The sequence below is a fragment of the Cyprinus carpio genome, chromosome B12, assembly GCF_018340385.1.
Source record: "Cyprinus carpio isolate SPL01 chromosome B12, ASM1834038v1, whole genome shotgun sequence".
In the NCBI taxonomy this organism is placed as follows: Eukaryota; Metazoa; Chordata; class Actinopteri; order Cypriniformes; family Cyprinidae; genus Cyprinus; species Cyprinus carpio.
In genome coordinates this window covers 20165284-20190761 of record NC_056608.1, presented here as the reverse complement: position 1 = coordinate 20190761, position 25478 = coordinate 20165284, and the positions used below count along the sequence as shown (strand labels likewise).

The 25478-nt window shown below is 35.9% G+C and overlaps 1 protein-coding gene across 1 annotated transcript; it reads left to right on the top strand.

Moving 5' to 3' along the window:
* The first annotated feature begins 3529 nt into the window (after positions 1 to 3529).
* Positions 3530 to 25139, top strand: cdc42ep4b (CDC42 effector protein (Rho GTPase binding) 4b). Its single transcript, XM_019093259.2, has 2 exons — positions 3530 to 3829; positions 21125 to 25139. Exon 2 carries the CDS (start codon positions 21320 to 21322, stop codon positions 22328 to 22330), a length of 1011 nt encoding a protein of 336 aa, XP_018948804.2. The 5' UTR covers positions 3530 to 3829; positions 21125 to 21319; the 3' UTR covers positions 22331 to 25139.
* Positions 25140 to 25478: the final 339 nt, after the last annotated feature.

Sequence of the window (25478 nt, the reverse complement as noted above, 5' to 3'; positions counted from 1 at the left end):
CTTGCTGGTTAAAAAATTCTGTCAAAATTTACTCACAATCATGTCGTTCCAAACCTGTAAGAAATTTTTCTGCAGCAGAACATAAAAGAAGCTATTTTGGTATCTCAACAGTTTCAGTTCCAAGTTTACTTTAATTTTTTGGACAAAAAAATACAATGGAAGTCAATGGGAAATGAAACTCTGGTTAACCTGGGCAAATTTGTAGTGGGAAACTTGTTGCAACTGGTTAATACAGAGTCATTTGGCATTGAGAGCAACAGAGGTGGCTACATGTTGAAAAGGTGATAAAAACATTACATTAATTTACCATTTTAGGGATAACTCCATGTGGACCAGGGGCTTAAGGTGTGTTCATACAAATGAGGATAAATACACATAGCATTTAATAGAGTTGTGAATTTGTAAGGCTTAATTGAACAACATCTTTATAATATCTTATCTTTAATGAACAAAGGGTTTGCCAGGTAGGATGTGTTCTTGGATGTGTTCCTAGATCTTTTGTTGGTCCTGGAACAACATTCAGCTCCAACGAACATATTCCAAACTCTGTTCAATTGGAAAAATCACCATCACAGAATGAGTGTTATTATTTAATACTTTTGTGTTCTTTTTTACTCACAATGTGTGAAAATCCATCTTAACCCTCTGATGGACATATATGTGGCATGTCACTCAAAGTTTCCAATCCTGTTGCTCTGGTTTGATTAATGAGTGTGGTTAATCAGATCAGCGGACCTGTGAAATCTCGTTATGTTTAAAGTATCTGTTGCTTCCAGCCAGACAGTCTCACTGCTCTCTCAAGTTCAGAAAAAATAAAAAAACCAATCAATCATTAAACAAATAATATAATAAAACAAATCACCTCCTTCATCATTTTATGACAACAACAAAAAAAGTATTAACAACTCCTTCTTCTTTTCCTTTTTTCCTTACAAATTTTTTTTTTTTTTTTTTTTTTTTTTCATTCTAAGTATGGCACGAATGAGACAGAAACCCCTGTATTTATACATTACTGATGTCAGAGGCAAAACAGGACAGGAATGTATCTAAATGGAGGGAGATTCCACATCATATTCATTCCAGTGTAAGTCTGTTTTGTGTCCTATTAAACCTAATTTTCTGCTTAAAGCTAATTTTCTTGATTTAAATATAGCAGATGAACTAATATAACAGTATAATGGCAAATGTTAGGTCCTAAAAATGGTCCTAAGAACATGACTTCAGCGGAAGACCTTTTTCAAAGTCAGTGTTCTTCACTATAAGAAATGTCAAATCAAACACAGGTGTTTCTGAACACTGCATATACCTGAAGTCAACTAAAATGGCTTCTGACAGATAAATGATTAATGTGCACCAGTCAAACAGATATAAGTGGAAAATATGCTTATATGATCTTGTGTTATATAAGGATTGTGAGCACAGCGTGTCATGCTATGTGTTTAGATGTTATTCTAAACGGAAAGATATTATCTGAACATCTGACTTCAAGATATCAATCTAAAAACGTGTTTTTTGTTGTTGTTGTTGTTGTTGTTTTTGTTTTCACTTTACTTCTTTTTTTTTTTTCTTTTCTCTTCTCATCTCTTTCTTTATTTGCACCATAGCTTTGTTTTGTTTTGTTTTTTTTGCATAATGCAGTCGGGTCAAAATTTAGTTAGCAGAGTTAGCAATTTGTCAAACATCAATTCAATGTTTCATTCAAAGGTACTTGTGAAGCTCTGCAGCTGCGATTCTTATTTAAACCATCTGCAATTACTTCCTGTTTGAGGTTACTTCTTTGAATTTTGTTAATTATTAAATTATATTATGTCCCTCTTTTACAGAAGGGCAATATGCACCGTGTTGAGATCAAAGGACTGGATAAATGCTTTTGATGCCAATTATAGAGTAGAGTTTTACCACTGGATATGAGCCCATTGATCGGCCCGTTTGCTAGCACTATAAAGGGCATGTCAGGAAGTAATCACCTTTTTATAAAAAGTTATGGGAATTTTTTGACCACTTTGGTGGCTTTTTAAAAACAGGTTTGAAGGGAAGACTGACAGTAAAAATGTGTAAATGTGTAGTGGTTTTACAGCTCTATTATATACAAAACATGCATATTCCTGCCTTAAACTTTAGGTGGGCCATTTGGCTTTCCATATCCCTGAAATATTTGTACTTAGATTTTATTAGTTCATTTGAATGTTATTTTGTCCGATTGTGGTTATTATGCTCTTTTTGATCCCTGAAGTGATGTATGGTTGGAGGCAATGCGAGAGTGAGAATGAGTGAATGTTTAGATCTGCTTCAATTTTTTTCTTTGCTGCCTGGATATGGGAGATTTAGCGTGCAGAAATATTGTACAAAATAAGCTTATGTTTGTCTCTTTTTGTGTGTGATGGTGGGAATTTTAACACATTTTGCCTTTCAGATCTGTGTAGAACTTAAACCAAAAGAGATGTTTTGAAAACAGAGAAATGAAATTAAGGTCTATTCAGATGTAAGTTTATTTTTTATCATATTAAGATGTTCAATTCATTGTATGTCAGTTAGCAAATATGACCACCGGAGTCGTATGTCACTATGAATCACCCGGCTGGAGAGGATGTATGTGGTTGGGTTTGTCACATTTGTTTAGTGTGGTTATTACGTCAACATCAGTCCACTTGGTAACTGTAACCACAGCTGTAATCAAACAGAAATTTTGCTTTATTTTTATTCGCAGACAAAAGGTGATCATTGTTACTTTTGTAAAGACGTCTGTTGGCCTTGTTTTAGTTAATTTAATTTTTTTTACATATGATATTTGTTCATTTAAAATGTAGTGTGATTTACTTCATCAATATTATATACCAGTGCTGCATCTAAGGACTTTTAAAATGCCTAAAATGGGATATATTGTATTATAATGAGTGTTTAGTGCCAAGGTTGTATTCTGTGATCAAATATGTATATTCTGTACTAGACAACATATATAAAAAGAAACAATCACTTGAAGGAGCTCTTGAGCAGTCAGTGATCATCTGGCTTTGGGTAAAATTCTTTGTCTTTGAAGAAAAATAATAATTATAATAAGATGACCTGATGACAGAATTATATTATTTTCTAAATAAAATGAAACAAAGTCAACAAGCCAGTTTGTCAAATTATTTATATTTCTTTAAATCTCAACAACTATGCTTACTATTAATATAAATTATTAGTTAAGAGACCCTAAAACAAAAAGTGTTACCTAAATTCTATAATGTATTTATTTTGTATTATTATACTATATTATTAAATATTGTATTTATATAAAATAATACATTACTATTTAATAATTCTAAATATATTATGTAAAAATGTGTATAAAAACTTGAGGATGTATAATATGTACCTTTAAATTAAAATAAATGGAGTCCAAACACAATCCCAATATGTTAGGAGACAGTTCTGGTCCTGGGAGACTGAGCTCACATTGGAAAGAGGCGGAGCGCAATCGCTTATGCTGATGCAAGTGGGCGGGGTTGTGGGCGGAGCGTTGCCACACACAGTCAGAGAACTCTTGAACTGCATTAGTGCGCCATCGCGCTCTGAACGGTCAGTACGTTAAGACGCGCTCGTCTGGATTCCGCGCTATTTGTCCTGTTTAATCACTTTTGATTATCCATAAACGCGTGGTTGCAACAAAAAGCTGTCTAAAGTTTGAAGGATACTGGGAACATCTGTCAGGCTGAGCCGGTTTTGTTATTATTCACTTCTCTTTTGTTTGGAGTGGGATTCCATTGAACTTGGTCCATTGTTGTTGGATGAGAAGCTCATCTTGGCATTGAGGCTCCTGGGATCCAATACTACGGAGCAAACAGTGGTAAGACTTTACTGTTTACATAAATTATTTTAATTTGTTTGTGCGACATATTTCAAAAAGGTCTCATCAGAACTTCAAATAAAAGTACGTTACATTGTGTTTTAGATATAATGAAGCATTTGCTCTTCAAGTCTCTTAATGATATAAGTTTTCATACAGATCTTTATTTTTATCCTGCAGTTGTTTTTATGAATCAAGGTCAGACAGTCGTTTATCTGAATCTCAAATTGACTTCACAACCCAAGACTACCAAAAAATTTAATTATTTTAGGCTTATTTTACCCTAAAATGCATGCATTAAACAATTAACTGTATGTATACATTATATTAGAACTGGGCTGCATTAAACAATTAACTGTAAACATTATGCATTAGAACTGTATTTCTAGGGGCATACATATATATACTGTTATATATATATATATATATTATATATGTATATATATATATATATATATATATATATATATATTAGTTGTCGGATTATCCCAAATAATTAAAATATTAAATGGTAATAAGTTAATTTAATAATGTTTATTAATGCCCATTTATAATGAAATGTATTTCATAATTTTTCTGCTTATTCTTTAATATTTTGATATTTAAAATGTTTGCAGAATTCATTCTCTGTCATGGCTTTTTATGGGATATTTTGTAGTACACTGACCTATGGCTTTTTATACTTAATATATGGAAAGATCTCCATTGTTCCTATTAAATGATTTCTTTAGTGCCCGTCTGTTTTACAGCCAAAAGAATTTTACCAAACCTATCTGCATTTCACCTTTCAGATTGGAAGGTTTGTAGACTACCAATGCACAAGAGCGTGAACTTGAGTTAGTAGTTAACAAGTGATCTCTGATGGGGGTCTTTGACATGCAGCTTGTTGGGATGGCAAACTGAAAGGGAAACCAAGGAGCTTGTGTTTTTGTGTTATTAGTATAGTGGTGTTAAATGTCTGGTTGGAGCTTGAAGCTGATGTTAGGCTAGTTATCTTGTTGCTTCCATCTGAAGTGCAGAAAAAGTTGTAGAATTTTTGCACTTTAAACAGAATGAAGTGTTATGTAACTACTTGGAGGAATGAAAAGTCCACGTTGCAATGAAAGGAATCCAAGTGAAGTATTCCAAGAACCTCTTGTGGATTTCCAGATGCATTTTCCATATACATTGTCCTGAACCTACTGGTCAAATCTCTTGCATAATACATATTGGTCAGACAGCTGCATTTTCACAGTTCGTTAGTCTAACGGCCAAAACTGTTGTTTGCACAAAATTGGCAAGCACTCTGTTGTATTGTAAAAGGTTATCAGAGTGAAATTGATTGACCCTAATGGCTTGTCTCAACAGCACAGTCAACTTTTGATTATTCTGGGTTGACTCTTTAAAAAAACAAAAAAAAACAAAATGAATGCAATCTGTTGCTCAAAGAGGATAGGGCATTTTAATTTCTCATCTAAATCTCTCAGTTCATCTGAGCAAATGAGTAACACCATAACTTAAGTGATTTTAATGAAATTGATAACTTGAGTGTTGTGTGGTCCAGAGCATTGACACTCCTTAACCTTTTGACATTTTTGTAATTCCTGGTATCAATATTTGTGAACGGGTGCATTAGTGTCTCTGAGCAACACTGCTGCCAGAACTTCTGCCAGTTTCTTCCCGGATAGTCCAAACAATTTGGTGTATGCCTGGAGTTAAAAGCTGCCTGGTTAATATCCTGAGCTCATTTTGATATTCAAGTTAGGAGGCAGGCAGAGAGACAGTTCTGGTCTAAATTGTAGCATGGGAGATGTAGGCCAAGGTCGTACTGTGTGTGTGTATGTGTGTGTGTGTTTTAAGGCCAACCTGCTAGATGGATGGATAAATGCAGTGTGTTCTTTTTCCACTCTTTTTTTCCCCCTCATTTTCTCTCTGCCACTACTCACTTCTCTTCCCCATCACTTTGCAGCCCCATTCCCTCTTTTCTGTCACTTTTAAAATTCTACATTTTACACACATACTCACTTAAAAAACACACCTTCCTAAACAACAAAACTAAAATTACCACAAAATTAAAATACTCACACTCATTTAATTACACAATCTCACCACATCACAAATGTGTCCATGTCATTCCAGTTGTTTTGCTATTGCTTAGTGTTGCAGCCTATATTCTAATCAGAAAAAAGTGTCGTTTTTTGATTTCACATTGATTTGAAATGCATCAGCAACATCTTGTTTGATGTGTGTGTACAGCTCTAGTGAGTAAGTGTGTCATACAGCTGGCTGTCTTCCCGTCCACTGCTGATGTAATGTGATTTATCTGCAGCACTATGAGGTGTGTGAGTGAGTGGTTGCGATTCACGACTATAATATGAACAATTCTTACTGTACGAACATCATGGTGCTTTCTTGTGACTCAAATGCATGAGTCAGTTGTGCTCTCAGATAGATAGACTCATGCCTGTGATGTAATCAGCCCAGCTGTCGACACACACTCTGGGAGGTCGAATGTCTGTGTTTAAAGGGACTGAAGTGCAAACAGGGGGGCTTTGAAAGCTTAACCTTCCTAAATTTAGCCCACAGGTTTGTGTGTAAGTTGTTCGTTATGATGGTTAGTAATCATGGGTGTTCCCGGCCTTTCTAGATAACAAACATTCAACACCCTCCCATCCAGTCTGTGTCACAGAGATTTGTCACTTTTTTTGTTTAAGCTAAAACGCCATGTTAGGTCAGAACTATAGGCTGTAAGATTTAAATTTGATATCAATATTTTATGATCTGTTTTAGTTTAACTTAACGATACTGTTCAAAATGTAAAGGTCTGTAATATTTTATAAACTGACTCTTATGCTCACCAAAGCTACATTTATTTAATAATAATAAAAAAAAAAAAACAGCAATATTGTAAAATATTACCTAAATTTAAAATAACTTTTATTTTAATATATTTAAAAATATAATTGATACCTGTAATGCAAAACTGGATTTTCAGCAAAATGACTCCAGTCTTCAGTGTCACATGATCCTTCAGAAATAATTCTAATATGCTGCTCATGAAACATATCTTATTATCATTGTTGAAAACACTGGTGCTATTTAATATTCTGGTGTTAACGGTGAAACATTTTTTTTTAGGATTCATTTATGAATAGGATGTTCTAAAGAGCTTGGAATAAAAACTATTTGTAACATTATAAATATCTTTAATGTAATCTATTTAACAATGTTATGATGAACAGTCTTGCTGAATAAAAGTATTATTTTTGTATTCTTTAAATTAAAAATGTATTTTATTATTCTATTCTTTAATTATTTAATTTTGTATTATTAGGCTACAATTTTATATTATGTTTAACAATATTGTGATGCAAAATCGCTTTTGAGCAGCACGGCATGCTATTTATTATACAATGACAGGAAATGGCTGTGAGATATTGTTAGCTATTATTTAGAAGACTTTGAACTGGGGAAAACTGTACTGAATTCATATCAGAACTCAAGGGAAAGTAACTATTTTAACCACTGCTCTTGCCAAGAGTCAATATATTTACACTGTCTCCTCTCCTTGTGAACTTTGCGTTCTTTGCGTCAAGCCCAGCTGAGACTTCAGGAATCTGACATACTAGAGGCAGAGAAGCATATTCCTCTGAAACCGAACCTCCTGCTGTCCTACAGGCTGACCCCCACTGACACTGGGCAATGAGCCAGTCCTCCTGATTCCAAGAAGACCAAAACCCTGTAGCGTCGAGTCCGTAGGAATCCTGTCATACGACCTTGTTTAACTTTCTGTTAACTAGTGTAGCTTGCAGTTTTAATTAACTCACTTGATATAAATCTGTGCTGCTGCTGTGTTTTCACAACTAAAGAAGCTATAATATGTGTTCCTAGAAAATGATTCCCTTTCCATCTCAACATTTTTAATAAAATCTCGACCAATGGTTAAAAGTTAACTTCTCATGTTCTATGTAGTGAACTCGTGTTGATGAACATTGATAAGGAACTAGATTCTTCACATACTCCAGCCTGAAGTAACCCATGTGCTTAAGTAACCTTCGGTTTCAGGATGACGACTATTGTATTTCAGACTGGGATTCATTGTTTCTTATTTCAGCCACCCTCATTTTTGAGATGACAAAATCATGATTACTGGGTTTTGGATAGTGTTGAAAGGTGTGAAACCTGTTTAAGTCACTGTAATCATGTAGCAGCTAAAAGGTACTCCTTTGAGCTGAAGACAGATGGTTTTCTCAGGGTTGAGCCGAACATTTTTGGAGTGACTATTAGCATCACTCCCTGTCAAAGTAGCTCTCGACTTGAGTTTCTTGTTTCTTTTTTAGTCAAAGCCTCTAAGCACATTATTTCTAATAATTGGCACAACCCATCAACTAGTCTGGTCACATTTCACACAGATTTCTTTGTAATTTTGTAACCATTTTCTGTGGGTTTTAGCCCTTTGCTCTTTTTTTCTTTCATCTGAGCTGGTAATGATACTACTGGTGTGTTTATCACCTTATTAACCCCTATAATATACCAATATTCTACAATAGTTATTCAAAAGTTAATCCACTAAGTTAAAACACTAAGATAACACCAGAGCCAATGATGATATTTGCCATTTTGTTTGGACACTTGCTTGTGGTACTTGTTTTTCACACAGTGAGAAAGGGAAAAACCATTTCTTATGTTTCTCACTGTCTCTTCTTTTATTCTTTACATTGCCTTATGCTTACATTCCGTTATTCTCCCTCCATCACTCACTTTCAGTCAGTTTCCTTCTTTCTCTTGAATAGATGAACAGGTGGTCTCCCTCAAGCATGTGGCTGGTGAAAAGAGAAAAGGAGGAATTCTTTTCTCTATTAGTGTCCATTCCCATTCCAGATGATCTTGGCTTCACTTGAGTAATCCAATATCCTTATAGATCCATAACATATCCCCTCTGTCACTCAGTGTCATAATGCTCAAAGTAACCCACAAATGTGACCCAAATTCATGGACACGTAATGTTTTCAAAATAGACCAACAACCCACCAACCTAAGCCCAACTAAAATGTGATAAAATAGAAGTAGTAACAGCAGATGTGTTTTCAAAATAGACCAACAATTCACTAAGCTCTGCCCATCTTAAGTTTGACTAACTTGCCATAGAAAAGAAGTGGTGACTTCTGTGATTTTATTTATTTTGTTTGTTTTATTTTATTATTTTATTTTATTTTATTTTTCAAATGCTTGTCCTATACAGGATCATAAGGAACCTGTCCCAGGCTTTGCACAGAAAAGCCCCCTGGATGGATGAACTTTTATTTTATTTTTTTTTTTATTTTATTTTTTTTTATTTTTTTGATGGGCAACCTATCACAATCTCAAAGATAACAATATTTTTGAGGTTTCTTTGTAGCTATGGCCATATTAGATACATTTCTCCACCTTTTGTTTGTGTAAAGGGATTGGCTTTTACTTCAAATCCTTTCTTCATTAAGCTCTTTTTCTGTGGCCTGTTTATTTAAGTCTATTGTGATCGCTGTGACTTCCACAGTTTCAGTGTATTTGAGGGCCAACAGTTGGGCGTTTACAGAGGCCTTGTCCTGTGGAGGATCACTTATATGCTTCAGTAAACTCAGACAGTAGGTCAGTGTGTGTGTTGAAGGTGGAGTGTTGAATTGATCGGCTCAGTCATGCTTCCAATTTTAAACGACGGGAATCAATCTTGGTCTTTAAGTGTTGTTGATTTCAGATTAAGTGATTTAGGCAGCATTTAACACGATTGCTAGTCCAGAAAGTAACTTCATGATGCTATTGAAACTACATTTACCAAGGGCACTGCCTGTACTATCATGATAAACACCAAAATACTGTAGAGTTGTGCTAATATTAACCACCATTGCCATCATCATTGTTTTCTTGGCAACCACGGTAAATGTTCGTAATGATGACTCTGCAATCGATTCTGCTTTGAGAAATAGTTCTTAGTCACTGAACTGATTTGGAGATCTCTTGTGACCAGGAACATCTGGTTTAAAGTGTAAAGTGAGGCCTTGCTCTTTTCAGACCTGTTAGAGCTGAACCGCACTGACAGATGTATGCTAGCAATCAGTGCCTGAACCACGTCATGCATGCAATGTATGCGTACATAAACAAAGACTGCTGTCACCATGCTGAATCGCCTCTTAAAGGATTTACGCAGGTTAATAAGCTGATGAAAAGTCATGTATGAGAAGGCTTTTTATTTTTTTTTAGTTAATTGGCATTTCGTCATTGCAGGACAGTTGTGATTGTTTGAAGCTTTGTAGATGATGTCAAGTCACAATTACTATAATCATGAGTTTCTGACTAGTTAAACTAGTTCATGTCTTTTCAGTCTTTTAATTATAAGTTAGAAAGATTGGAATAAAAACTCTTACTGCTTCCAACTTGTTGTGATTAATTATGTCTTAACCGTTTAAGGTGTTTATGTAGCTACCACTATATATTTTCGTTTGCCATAACTTTTTATTAAACAGGGCCCTATAAAATCTGTTTTATTTTTTTCCAAATTCCATTTTTTCCATTTAAATTTTTCTAGACTCTGTTTTAATAATTAAATTACATTTTATTAATCAAAACACTATAAAAGTATAACAAAAATTACATTTTAAAGGCCTTATTAAATGTTTATATTTAAATAACACTAGTTTTAATAATTGTATTAGTTGTACTGTCATTATTAGATTAAGTAATATATTTGTCACAGTTTCTTCAAGTTAAACCAAACTTTTATTTTGACGGGTTGCTGTGAAGACCTTTACATTTCTGTTTATTATATGGTAATAGTTTTTCTCAAAAGAAACCGTAAAATGCTGATGAAGTGACTCGCATCTCAAGTGATTATTTTCATTTGTTCATGTGCTCGCATATTAAGGCGGCAGAGGCTGAAAACGTATGTAGTACATGAAACCGCAGATCTGAACTATTAACTATTAATGTAATGTACTATTTCTCTAATAAAAATATAAAAAATTAATTCAATTAAATCAAAATTAATTTCTATATACCCCTAAACACAACGATTCAATTCAATTCAAGTTTATTTGTATAGCGCTTTTTACGATACAAATCATTGCAAAGCAACTTTACAGAAAATTAAGTTTCTACAATATTTAGTAGTAGCTTATCAGTGGTGACTGTCAGTTCATGTGCATATGGCAGAAATGTTCAGAAAAATCAATAAAAGACGTAAACAAACAGACGATTAACAATATTAAAAGCAATTATGCAATCAAACTTATAGCAAAAATGTGGTAGTTCTGTATGTTGTCTCTGGGTTAGCATCATCTGAGGTCCTCTGAGGGGTTGGCATCATCTCTTCTCAGGTGTTCTGGATCCAGACTGGAGCTTGTGTAAATCCTAGTTAAGCAGAGAAACAAATAGAAACATAATTAGCGTAGCCGCTGTTCCAGCCAAGTAAAATTAATTAGTTTAACCCAAGCTAAAGAATAATAATGCACATTTGATCAGACATAACTGCAGTCCAAAATTATGAGATGCATTATTTGAATGCTTGACCAAAGAGGTGTGTTTTTAATCTAGATTTAAACAGAGACAGTGTGTCTGAACCCCGAACATTATCAGGAAGGCTATTACAGAGTTTGGGAGCCAAATGCGAAAAAAAGCTCTACCTCCTTTAGTGGACTTTGCTATCCTAGGTACTATCAAAAGTCCAGCGTTTTGTGACCTTAGGGAGCGTGATGGGTTGTAGCGTGGTATAAGGCTAGTTAGGTACGCAGGAGCTAAGCCATTAAGGGCCTTATAAGTAAGTAATAATATGTTGTAACTGATACGGGACTTAATAGGTAGCCAGTGCAGAGACTGTAGTATTGGGGTAATATGATCATATTTTCTTGACCTGGTAAGGACTCTAGCCGCCGCATTTTGGACTACCTGTAGCTTGTTTATTGAGGATGCAGGACAACCACCTAGCAGTGCATTACAATAGTCCAGTCTAGAGGTCATGAATGCATGAACTAGCTTTTCTGCATCAGGAACAGTTAACATGTTTCGTAGCTTGGCAATGTTTCTAAGATGGAAGAATGCTGTTTTTGTAACATGGGAAATATGATTTTCAAAAGACAAGTTACTGTCTAATATAACACCCAGATTTTTGACAGTAGAGGAAGTAACAGTAAATTTTAGTAAATTTTCAAAAATGATGAATGATGATAATTGCTTGTGTTTGTGTAGAACTAACATGGCAGTGAAGTTGTACATGTATGATGTTCCCAGTAAGGTCATGTGTTTCAGGTGCAAAGGATTGTGGGAAGTAAAACATGTCAGTCATTAATCACTGAATGGTGCAACTTTGGGTTTCTCAAGCTCCTTGTGTATTGTCTTAATGCCGATGGGGAATTCCTATTACCAAAACAGAAAGTTGTAAATTATAGATCTTTCTTTTCTTGGGTGCTGCCTTAAAAAAATGCTGCTGGACTGGTGTCTTGTGTACCAGTGAAGGAAAATCTTTTAAAAGACGGGCTGTCTGTAATGTATAACACAAACAAACTGAGCCTCCTTTGGCGATGAATCATGCTGTAGACACATTTATTGGCACACATATCATGTAGAGAGACCTACAGAAACAGCAGGATTGGTGAAAATGTGTTTTCAGATTTCAACAGTATTTCTTCTTTTCTAAACTAGTTCAACTTTTGAACCCAGATAGAAAAAAGATAAACGACCACATGTTGTCCAAAGTCTGCATTTCACAATTTGAAGCTGTTTGACAAGGTCAGTCGAGAAATGTCATCTTTATCTGTTTGACTTGAGCAAAGTGCTTCATAAATTGTAGCTGTGTGGAGAACCGAGCAGGGTGGAGGAGCATGATGGACCACAGATGGGGAGAGTGGGGTAAGCTGTCCCACTTTTTACATGCGTATCCAAATAAACCTAATTATATTTCAAATCAAAATGGAAATAAAAGCATCTGTAACATAGCGACATAGCTTGTGCAAATTAAATTAAAAATTAAATTAAATTAACTAAATTAATAAAAAATTTAAATCAAAGCAACTTAATTTTTTTTTATAATTGTGAACATAAATGATAAAATAAAATCAATGCCCCGTCCCATTCCTAATACACATCTATCTTAACTACTATCAATTTTGTATTTAATCATTTATATGATTTAAAACTGCTTTCCCACAACCAAAAAACACATTTAAAAAGCATTTAAGTATTCAAATTGTGGATGTTTATTAAGATCCTTCTATTATCTATTAAAACCCACAATACTATTTAAAATATTAGTTAGCTTAATATATAAAATCATCATTTATTGGGTACTTTCAATTGGGAGGTGGCTGTCCCAAACCCTAACCCCTAAAGAGTTTTTACATATGTGACCCTGGACCACAATGATTTTTTTGCACCCTCAGATTCCAGATTTTCAAAAGAATTTACCTGATGGACCCTTTTTCTAATTTGGTCATGTGACTGTACAGACACTGTACAGTTTGTTAGATTAAGGGGTTACACACTCTCTCTATCAGAACTGTTCAGAGACACGTAACATTGGCCTGATTTCTCTCTGTCTAATGAGAAGTTGGATGGAAATGCCCTACGAGGACTTTGGCCAGCCTGTTGGCGCGCCATCCTGTAGCACCTCTGCCAAGATGGCACTACCCGATGTGTGTCTGCTTCTCCTCAACACTCTCTTGCTTGTGTCCCAGACAAACGGGCCCCAAGACTGCCGGCAACACCCAGGACAGACACAGCACTGCTGGCTCTCTCGTTCTCATTCTCATCTATTCCATTTGGAAAGGGTTAATTGGCCTAAATTCCAAGCAGTCCCTCTTCATTAGCAGTTCAAACCAGATTATGATGTTTGCATTTTCAAAAATCAATTCTTATTTGCTCTCCTCAGCCTGGGTTTGAAGTTTTCTGTTTGTATGCAGAATTGCACAGCTGTGAGAGGATTGTTGGCTGGATCTGAACCCATGGGCCTTTGGCAGAGGAAGACGGCAGGAATGTGGAGTGGAAAGGATGTGGAAAGTTAATCATTTGCTTGATTAGTAGGGCACATTCTGTCTCTTTATACGCCGTGATTACAGAGCTGCAACCTTCACCTTGAGGAAGAGTGACTGACAAAGTAAAATGTGAGCTGTAACATTTGCTTTGAGGAAAAGGTAAAGCTTTTAGAGGTATATTGTTAAACATTAAGTCAGACTGGACGGTTAAAAGATGAAAAGGTGTGTTTGTGTGTGGCATATGAGGCCTTGCTGGTTTAAACATGGATTTTAGTGTTTTCTGCCTTCTAGTGTGTAATCCTTGTGGGTAGTTTCAGCATGTTTGGTAGAGAAACTCAAAGCATAAACACACACACAGTATATCTGTTTACCCGCTGGCTGCTGAATGCCGACTAAGTTAACGAATGATATCCTACCAAGAGAAAACTTTCAGAAACTAGACTGGGAGGCTGATAGTTTTACGCTGCAGTGTGGTTGAACTCAGGGTTGTTTGGTGTGTGTTTCTTTGTCCTTCAGCTTGTTGACGGAGTTAGAATCTGTTAATGGTCCTGTAATGGTTTAACCAAAAAATAAAAACACACAGTCATCATTTAATTACTCTCACGTCACTTCAAACCTTTCTTCCTTCTGTTTGAACACAAAAGTTTACATTTGAAATAATATCCTGGTCATTCATTTCAGTATAATGTGAATAAGTGAATAAGGACTGGTGCTTTCAAACTGAAAAATGATTTATTTATTAATTTTCTTGTTTGAAGATAAGACTACAATCTGATCCTGACATCCACCCTTTTCTTCTCTGATTTGTAAACAAGACTTGGAATATAGTGCACTAGTTTTGTCTGTACATTTAGGACAGTTTTACGCTGCTTCGTGTGTCTTTTTTGATATTTAAAAGCTCCAGTTGACCTTCATTGTGGTTGTGTGACAGAGCAACCAGAGCAGTGTTCAAAATGTCCATTTTTCATACGTTAGCACTTAGGTAAACATTAGTGTCTTTAGCCTGTGGTTACTGTGTTTGTATCAACACAGGTGCTCAAGCATTTCTTATGTTGGCACAAACGGATATACACACATTTACATTTATCATGTTTTTCTAGAATTTTTACGGGTGTGAAAGGAGTTTCTATTGGTTGAATTGGTGGGTGCCTTCATGTCTTCTACGTATCACTGTGCATTTCCATTTGTTTGTTTACCAGTTTATATCCGTCTCTATATGAGGCCTCAGGCCTGTAGAGGGGTTAACAAGAAAAACAGGTTGTAACTGTAGTCAATAATAACATCTGACAACTGTACAGCCTTTTTATGCTTACAAGAAGTTCCTAGTTTCAAAGAAAATTTCCTGTGAATGTGTTACCATCGCTATTACTATATTTTCTACATGAAGGGCGATATTTAGTTAATTATTTCAATACAACTGCATTTAAATGAAGATTCTTTCTTTAAATTTTTATGTAGAAGGCATGCGGAAGTATTGTCATTGTCATGTTAAAGCCTCAGGAGTTTAATAGATGAAAATGTTTATAGGTTCTTTGAACAAACACACACACACACACCCACACACACACACACACACACACACACACACACACACACACACACACACACACACACACACACACACACACACACACACACACAGTACTGAAACATAGTACTCCTTTTCTTTTAAGGACACTGCTCCATTATGATATAATGGAATACTATGGTATGTTTTCTTTATGGTCATTTTTTTTCCCCTTTTAGAACAGCCTCCAAATATGATTTATTTATTTATTTTTTTTAGAGTTTGCTTTTTGCTTGAAATGATTCAGCTGTTTTGTACTTGGAAGTAGAAAAACAGATATGGGATTCTAGAGTTGATGTAATGCATTTAAAGAACAAGGTGTTTATATATACAACAAACAAAAATAGGACATGTGAAAAGGACCGTGTTTACTGCAATAGGACACTAACCAACCATCAACTGGCATGCAGTTAAAAACATTTAGATATTTTACATCTTCATGCTGAGAAAATATATCACAATGTAATTATTTTCTGGCAGATAACAGCAGCACTCAGAATGAATGAAGGAGGAATCTCACACTCTGGTGTGGATCTCCTGCAGTGGATTATGAGGATGAGTCTACTCCCACTTAAGTTAATAATCCAAATGCTTAACAGCAGTCAAATCGACTGTATTGATTGCTTATAGCTGGTTTAAATGGTGTTAAGTATTTAATAAAGGACATATTGTGCCAGAGTGTTTTACAAATGACACCAGTGACGTGTTCTAGAGCCGAGACTCATAAAGGGGTGTTGTTAAGCCTTAAAGAGATTATCTAATGTTTTGTCCGGACATTATTCAAATGTTCTTCTAGATCTCAATGAATCACAGGATTTCTTTCTTTCTTTCAATATGTAGGATGTATTTGTTTGTTTGCTTTATTTTATTAATATATTTGCATGACCTATTTTCTTTAATTAACATTTATTTTTATATCATTATTTTTGTTTTATTTGACATTTATGTTACTTTTATTTATTTCCATAACTGTTTGTTTGTTTGTTTTACTTTATTGGTCACATGCCTAAATCAGATGTAAATGTTAACATGTTAAGAAGTTATAAAATAATAAACTATTTAAAAACTTGTGCTGGTCATGCTTTAAAGGTTGCAGACATCTAGCTGTGTATTATGTCTAAAGTGTGACTATATTCTTATATAATGTGTAATGTTATAGTCATTCTTAATGTCATAGTCAGTCATTTAAACCATAATAACAGAGAACTGCTCTTCTGATGGAATATTGTTATAATGTTTTCCAGAGCCCAGTAGTACCCTGTTTAATAAGTAATGATCACTCTTAAAAGATTAAAACAGGTCTATAAATAAAAGTACAGTACCATTAAGTGACAGTTGGCGGTTCATTCAGTGGAGCCTCCCGTCTGATGACTTCCTCCCATGTGCTTTGCATGAGATACACCTTACGCAAGAGAGTGTGACATCATGAGTTAACAGCGTGAGACAAGTGATGTTTGTGGTGAAGAGTAATCATTTATACCATAATTGCTTTATTTTCCCTGGCCCTAATCTCTCATGGTGCATTGGAGTACCTCATTTAAATAAGGCTTTGGGTTTGAAGGCAACATTCATACTCAAAACCCAAAATATTTTTCCGTTGTTTTTTTACCCACAATCCAACCCTTGTTTTTCTACCATCACTGCCATAACAGCCTCCTGCCAGACGAGACGGACTAATATATTTTTTCTTGTGAGAGTGTTTGCATGCTTTACACTCAGGAATGTTGGCGAGACCGAAGCGGGTCTCCTGGTATCCCAGTTTGGAGGCTGTGAAACAAGGCCCTGCAGATGTGTGCTTAGACCCTCACTGAGTTTGATCACGAGGGTCCGTGCAGCTGTGAAGTTGTAGGTCTCCAGTGAGCTCTGATATGTACACACATGTCCAGAGGGGGAGAGAGATATTTAGCTGGTGTGTTGTCTTTCAGGAGCTGTTAAGATTTTGTACTGCTGTGTAATGATGCTGAACACAAATGACATGCTCTGAAATCCCCCGAGTGGAGCTGTTAATGAAGCGTTTAGATTGTGTGATTACTGGAAACGGGCACGAACGGGACCAAAGGCTCTCAGCATTTTTGTGAAGATTGGTTATTCAGTTCATGACGTTTAACGACACAAGGTGAATACATATAAAATAATGAATTAGAGTGGCTATTATTATTATTATTATTATTATTGTTCGAATCTAACAAAAATAATAATAATAATAATAATAATTTTTTGTTTTAATCACTCCTTTTTTTTTTTTAAATCAACAATATTTCAGATTTTTTTTTTTTAGCTTCCAATTCCCATAAATGATGATGATGATGATGATGAATGTATAAAGATTTATTTACTTTTGTTTTATTTTATTTCATTTAATTTTTTCAGACTTTAGGTTAAAATGTATGAGTCAAGGTAGCCTATATATTTTTAGATTTACATTGAATGCCGATTTTGTAATGACATTTTTGTCTTAGCAGTTCAGAGTTAAATGGTATATTTGACAAATTTAATTTTAAACTGTAGTTTGGATGAATGGATTAAAAATACTTCAATTAATAGAACAAACTGAATTGCATATAACATTTTTAAAGCAAACCAGAATATATTGCAATTAATCATGCCTCCTGAGCCATATATGAAGTTCATATTAAGGTATTTCCCTACCTTTGGAGCAATAGATCTGTTGACTTGATTTACGACATCAATTTTCAGTCCAATCCGGAAAGCTAATTCTGCATGGGTTCCTTTGGGAATTTCCTAGCCGTTTTCAGTTCATGAGTAATGAATTATTATTACTTGAAGAGACTTTCACATTTTGTTTTCCAACAGTGTAAATACCTAATAAAATGTGATTTTCTTTAAGCAATGTTGCATTTTAAAATGTAACTTGCTAAAAAGTTGCCATATTTGAACCAACGTTCTACTATAATTTGTAGATCTATTAAAATCCTTGCAAAGTTTTATAGTTTTGTGTTTACCATTATGGCATTAAAGTTAATTATGTTCTGCCCTTTCTTGATTCCGTTAATTTATGTGATTGAAATCCTTTATTCAGGAACAAGGCTGACTTGCATTACTGTGCATGCATGCAAACACACACAACATATCTATCTAGAGACCTCAGAGTGGGGCGATATGCTGTGATTCAACAATGAGGTCAACCTGCCAGCGGGTAGAGCTGAATCCTCCACAGGGACGCCCAGTTCTTTGACTCAAGTAGAGAGCTTATCGTTTATCAAACCCTCTTCTGTTCTCTCACAGCTACAGTCGCTCAATAGGCTTTTGTTGTCAGAGATGCAAATGTTTTGGTGGGGTGACGTGTCTTTGGAATATTGTTGCCTGGATCTCATTTATCCAGATGGCATGCACACTACTCAGGGGTGGCTATGAAATCATGTTTAAAAACATAGAGAATTACAAACAACCGTCTAGACGGTAACGAGCGCTATGTTGATAAGTTTCCGTCTTAATTTCAGAAAAATCAGACTAGTCTTTTTAAGGATTATGTTTGTTGTACAACTAAGTGTCTTTGATCTTGGTTTGTTTGGGTGATTGGTGCGTCTCAAGTCTTTTGTTTGCTGTTGGTGGTCAGTCAAAGCTAATAGGCCTCCCCTGTGTAAAGAAGCAGATAATCAGATTATTAAACCATAAATCACAGCGCTCAGTTGGGAATCAGTAAGTTCAGTGAACCCAGTGAGTAAGAGCACTTGAGTTCTCTCGTATTAAGCTTTTTTTTTTTTTCACTTTCCTTTTTTCATTCCCTCTACAGTGGCATTACAATAGTATGATACAACCATCATTAGTCTTCCAAGACATGCAATATATTTTGCTTTAAGAGAAAGGACAAAGGGAAGTGGAGAAAAAAAAATAAAAATAAGAAAAAAGTGGTTTTAAACAGGGCTGAGAAACAAGAACTGGTTCTTCTCCAAAACAAAAGTCCCATTTGGAAAAGAAAAAAAAAAGTGGCTCAAAAGCAATAATACTAATAACATCAGCAAATTCATATGTTTTCTTATTTAAAAGTTAAACAGAATGGTATTAGTTTTATTTCTTTGCTTATTGTATTTAATTATTAGCTTTTTTTTTTTTTTTTTTGCTCTATGTATTTATTCACATTATTTCTGTATTTATTTGCTAATTTGCTTGTTTTCTTTATTAACATTATTTATTTTAGAACATTACATTATACTGTAATATATAGCATTTATTACATTATATATTTTTATTTACTTATTGAAAATTCCAGAACCGAGTGATTTTCATGAGGTTTCTTTAACAGTTTTTGGAACCTCAATAAACCATGCCATTCCATCAGTGGAACAATACGATGTACAGATCACAACCAATGTTTAGCCAATATCTTACTACTTTGAATTTTGTCTGTGCAAATAAATCATGAAACATTCAAACACTAAATGCAGTAAATGCAAATCAATAATTATGGGAGTTTTTATGAGTTTTTAAATTGTTGATTGCAAGAACTGTTGACAATTTGAAATGTTCTCGCATTTGACATCAGCCCCCTAAAGGCAATAAATGCCGTAAGAATGTGACCCAAATTGTAAAATGGAATCGTAATCTTTAAAGTCCTTATATTTTCATACCTAGTTGCATATGAAAAGGAAGGAGTGTTAAAAAAGAAGGGTGAAAAATGCAAGCAAGGTGTCTGGGGGGAAAGGAAAAACTACCTTGTCAGCACTAGGCCTGGAAGTAAAATCTCAGGCAGCTGCAGTGGAGTACAACAAAGAGTAAAGGTCTAGATTTCCTCATGATATAAGACCCTGGCACATACTACAGAGAATTCTGCACTGGATGGAGTTGAATTTAGGAAGAAATGCAACCCTTTACAGCTTTGGTCTCCCAGGATCCTCTGAGCTCATGGTTATGTAATCACAAAGTGAATGTGGATTTGGAAAGAAAGGGGATTTGCAAATTGGATTTGTGCCTTGGACCACATTACTACCCGATGTTTGCATTGCAACCTTTTGTTTTCATTTGTGCAAAATTGCCACTTTCATTTGAACTTCATGTTTAGTAGAAACTCATTAAAAAAACATTGTTCTTTTACTAAATTAAAATTGCAATTACGTTCCAAATAAGATGTGTGGTTTCCCGGGATCATTTAAAGAGCACTGATGTCCTATACCAGTCCTAGTGCTAACATGTTTAGTCAATAATAATTAGGGCCTAGCATTTGGCATGCATTTTGTGTGGTTTGATTCCAGAAACATCTATTGAGTAAACAAATGGTTCATAAGTCCAAACCAAGTTGGAAGTGTTCAAAGCTTTGGTTTAGCTATGTGGTGGTGTGGTGGCCACTATGCTAAAGTAAATCCTTCAGCAACAGGAGCTCTGTAAATCAACACTCGTGCAGCGTGTCACCCTTTCATGACCACACTTCCTCCAAGAACAATAAAAACACTTATGGATGAAATAGAAATTTCTTTTCCGACCTCTTATACCTCTGCTTTCTTGCATTACATAATACTTCAAGTGGCTTTAGTCTTTCATTAATTTGTTCTACCTTTTTTTTTTCTCAAAGCCAAGTTTCCATTACAATTAATCCTTTAAAACAAAATGGGATATACATTTAATATGTGATATCATTAGCACGGTGCAAAATACCATGTATAATTCCAATAATTTCCACCAGCTGACAGTTCAACTCAAATTCTAAAATTAAAAGAGAATCTTTCTCCAATTTGGTAATAAAATGTCAGCCTTATAAAATAAAATGACATTTATGTCTTTTCTCTTCTGTTGTAGGTCAATTTGCAGATGTTGAAAGCTGAACTCTATACTTTAAGGATAAAAATGGCCATGTGTCCTGTATACGTGGAAGAATTTTCATCCTGACCACTATCCTGGATCTACACCGTCATAGGAAAGAGTGACAAATCTCTTGGCAAAGAAAGACTTTGGTGATTTTATTTTTCTGTGGACCGTATTTGAGAAGTCATCATGCCTATTCTGAAGCAGCTTGTGTCCTCGTCCTCCCAGTCGAAGCGGCGTTCTCGTGCCGACCTGACTGCGGAGATGATCAGCGCACCTCTAGGAGACTTCCGTCACACTATGCACGTGGGTCGAGGAGGCGACGCGTTTGGGGACACGTCCTTCCTTAGCAGTCACTCAGGGGAGCCACCAAAGGAGCCGGAGGTACAGCAGAGCTCACCTAAACAGAGCCTCCTTTCCCGTACGTTCCGAAGCAGCAAGCGCTCCCAATCGGTCAATCGCGACAAGCCTGACAAATCCAAACTGGCGCCCCCTGGTGGATCGCCGAGTTATGTAAAAAACGCAATCTCACTGCCATATTTGAATGACTATGATGCGGGACGAGGTACTGGAATCCACCTTCCCAAGAGCGTGTCCTCAAGTCCTTTAAAGAAACTTCCAGAAGACGAAGTAAAGCCGCTTAATGGAGCCACAGCGCCTGCTGTATCAGACGTGGAGCTGGACGAGAGGAGTTTCGGAGAGCTGACTGACTTGCGTCCATCGGTTCCTTACACAGGAGGCATGAAACATGCGGAGTCCATCATGTCTTTCCACATTGATCTGGGTCCCTCCATGCTGGGCGACATCCTAAGTGTGATGGACAAGAAGGGCATTGATGATGACGATCTGGGATTTGAAGAAGGAAAGAGTAGCGAGGGGCGCAGCTCGCCACCCCAGAGCCCTCACAATGAGGTGGGAGAAGAGGACCCTCTTCCTCCGATCCGGCCCCCACGGCAAAGGCCGGGCACCAACCCTTACACTCCAGAACTCCAAACCAGGAACCATCAACACCTGGACAGCTGTTCCCTCTCCAGTTCAGGGTCCACCATGCTGGATGAAAAAACCCACAATCAATCACCATCAATGTATGAGGGGAACATGAACAACATCAAGTACAGCTCACCTCGAGTTCAAGAGGATAGGGACTTCTCCTACATGGATGATGATGATGACGACGACGACGACGAGATTAGGGTGTAAAGTGAACAGTCTTTGAAAAGAAGTGGTGGAGGTGGGTTGTGGTCGACTGGTAGATGTAAAGCTCACACACTGACTTGGAGGACTGATTTTATAATGAAGATGAAAGGGAAAACGTATGTTTTAGCCCTTGATGATGCTTTTTCACTACATTTTCTAGTTCAGGTATACAAACCTTCTGTTACTAGTGACTTTCACCAGAGCCACCACAGCTTTGAGAGGAAAGTGCTTGCGTGTTTGCGTATGCTGAAGCATGGGAATTCCATTTCAAATGGTAATTAGTCTCATGAGTATCATTAATGAATTCCAGTGTTGACCACTTGGAATGCTGATACAGGAGGTTTGTGTGGAACCAAGCCTCACATTCTTCCATGATTGACGCAGTACCCTTGCTTATGCCTTTAAACTCTGAAAAACGTAATGCAACAATCTTAATTTTCCTGTTTCACAGCTTTTGATTCCGTCTTTGCCTTGTATACAAAACCTTAATGATGTAAATGATGTTTGGAATACCATAAACGTGTTTGGAGGTTCAACAGAACGCTTTATGTTACCTTTATGTTAGGAATATGTTACCTTTTTTCCAATCGTGGGTTGTTTATGTAGTAGATCTGGACTTTGTCATGTGGTCCATGCATGTTTAAGAGGATTTCCTGTTGGCTCACATGAAATTCTCAATCACGGGGAATTCAGATTGATGGGATGCAGAAACTGAAAGCATTGGTGACGTCGGATTACTTGTAGGCAGTAGAATCAGTCCAGGAGGAACCAATTATGACTTCAGTTTTGTGTGTGTGTGTGTGTGTGTGTGTGTGTGTGTGTGTGTGTGTGTGTGTGTGTGTGAATGAGGATTGATGTCAAGAAGGCTGAGGAGTGTATTACTTGATCATCATTGTATAGGCTCAGAGATGAAGAGTGTAGCTCTCTTATTCAGGGTCTAGTGTAGTGCCTTGAACTTCAAACTGTGCTCATCAGCAGAAGTGGCCCTGCAGGGTTTTCATCTCTGAATGACTCTTATAGTTCTCTGTGTTTCTGTATTTAGGTTTTTAGAGAGAGATCAACACCCCGTGATGAGATTGTTACTTGTATAGCCACTCTTTGAGTTAGTGCCATACCCTTTGCGTCAGTTAAATGTAGACCAAAACGTACTTTATTAAAATTCTTTAACATCTACAAAATGAGCAAACTCGATCCACCATGTCATTTTATATTACAGAGTTATGAAAAGGATTCACTAATTTTCCTTTAAGATGAAGTGTGTAATTTCGGCACCATCAGCAGCACTAAATGGAATAATAAAAAAAAATACAGTAAAATACATTTATATTTTCTATTTTTCTCCAATTTTTTTGGAATCTTAACATAGATTGCAATTCCATAAACTGTTGTCAGAGTTTGAAGGCGGGACTACGCATTTGTTTGACCAGTAGTAGATCTGGAAATGTTTGAAACAAGCCACAGAAATCACACACTTCACATTTAGGTCTTTATTAAGAGACTTTCCAAACTATGTTAACACTTAGCAAATTTGCCCAAATACTGGCAAGATACTTAACATTATCATAGTCTCTGGTTTACCATTGAAAACATAAAATAATGACCATCTATTAATGCCCTGATAGCCAAATAAGTATTAACTGTTCATTGTGCACTTTGGGAAATTGATTTATTATTATTATTATTATTATGACACAAGTTATGTTTTGTGGACATAATTTAAAATCGTTACACTCTTGATATATGTACATCATGTTCAGTTATTCATTTACTGTATATTTGAGTGTTTTGATTGATGCTATTGTTTAGTCAGCAGTGTTGGCCCTGTAATCTGACATTATATAAGCACACTAGGAACCCGAAGAGAGCACCATTTGTAGAATTGGTTATTTTCAGTTGGTTTCTGTGGTACCGAGTTGTTTGTACAGATGTCTCTGTGGCTTTTTACCTTCACTTTGTGAGCTCAGTTAAGTTTTGTATCAGCTGTAATACTCCAAGACTACAGCGACGCTATTTCCTTGCTCACCTGTCAAGTGTTTTTTGTTGGTTTGTGAAATCAGCATGTTTAAACGGTAACAAGTAAGGTATGATTTATAAGAGCTCTAGAAAGATGTTTGTAATGCTGACTCCATGGGTGCTTTTCAGGGTGGGTATAGGATGGTTTGGAAAAGGTCTTTATTAATGGGATACGAGAGGCTTATGTTGCCTTATATCTGGTTGAAATGCTGCATCGTGCCGTTTTGTCTGCAAGCAAAAAACGGATGATAATCAAATGTGCCAATGTCTTCCCTTCCTCTCTTTTGCTGTCCTATTTTTATTCAATTTATGGGTTAAGGAAGTGTTTGTGGACATATCACACTGCACACAAAGCTTTTGAAGAAGACCAGATGTCCGGAACTGGATTTGTGAGACAAAGTGAGCTGGAATGCTGGACTGTCACAGGTTTTGAGAGCAGCAGGTCTCCCTCTACAGTTTTTGAGTAGTTTTCTTTCAGGCCATTAATACTTTTACTTGTATCTATGCTTACTGAGACAAAACTCTACCATCCATATACAATGGCATAGAGGTTTCTATAGTTTCTTTGCTTGATTACTATATGCACACAGCTTCCTACAGCTGCTACAGAAAATGGTAACAAAACAATAAAGTATAGTATAAAACCATCTGTTTAATTTCCAGGTATTTGCTGTTTATCTTTTTTCACTTAATGTCTGTATCATTCTGTATTGAAATAATGTATATAATGACCTGCCTCACTTTCCCTCGCAAAATAACAGTTATATTTTTCAATAAAAGAAAAAGCTGATAAACTTGACCAGAAGGACATAATTTGTTCTGATGTTCACGACTGTCAATGCAAATCAACGTTTAAGAGTAAAACAAAATACCTGAGCAAGTTTGTTCATGTCATAGTTCTCCAGTATTGAAGATTTACATGTGTAATAACCATCCCCAGGCTAAAAAACTACTGTATCTCAGCTGTTCCAGTGTGTTGAGTCTGGGGAAATTTGCCTTTGCACTCTGCACTTTTTATGCTGATGCAGCAGATCTGACTGATTAAATTCCCTCAAATGTTCATTTCAAAAAGTAAGTTGTTCTTAATAGGTGGAAGACGTAAAAATATTTTGATTAACATGAAGATACTCAGGGTTAG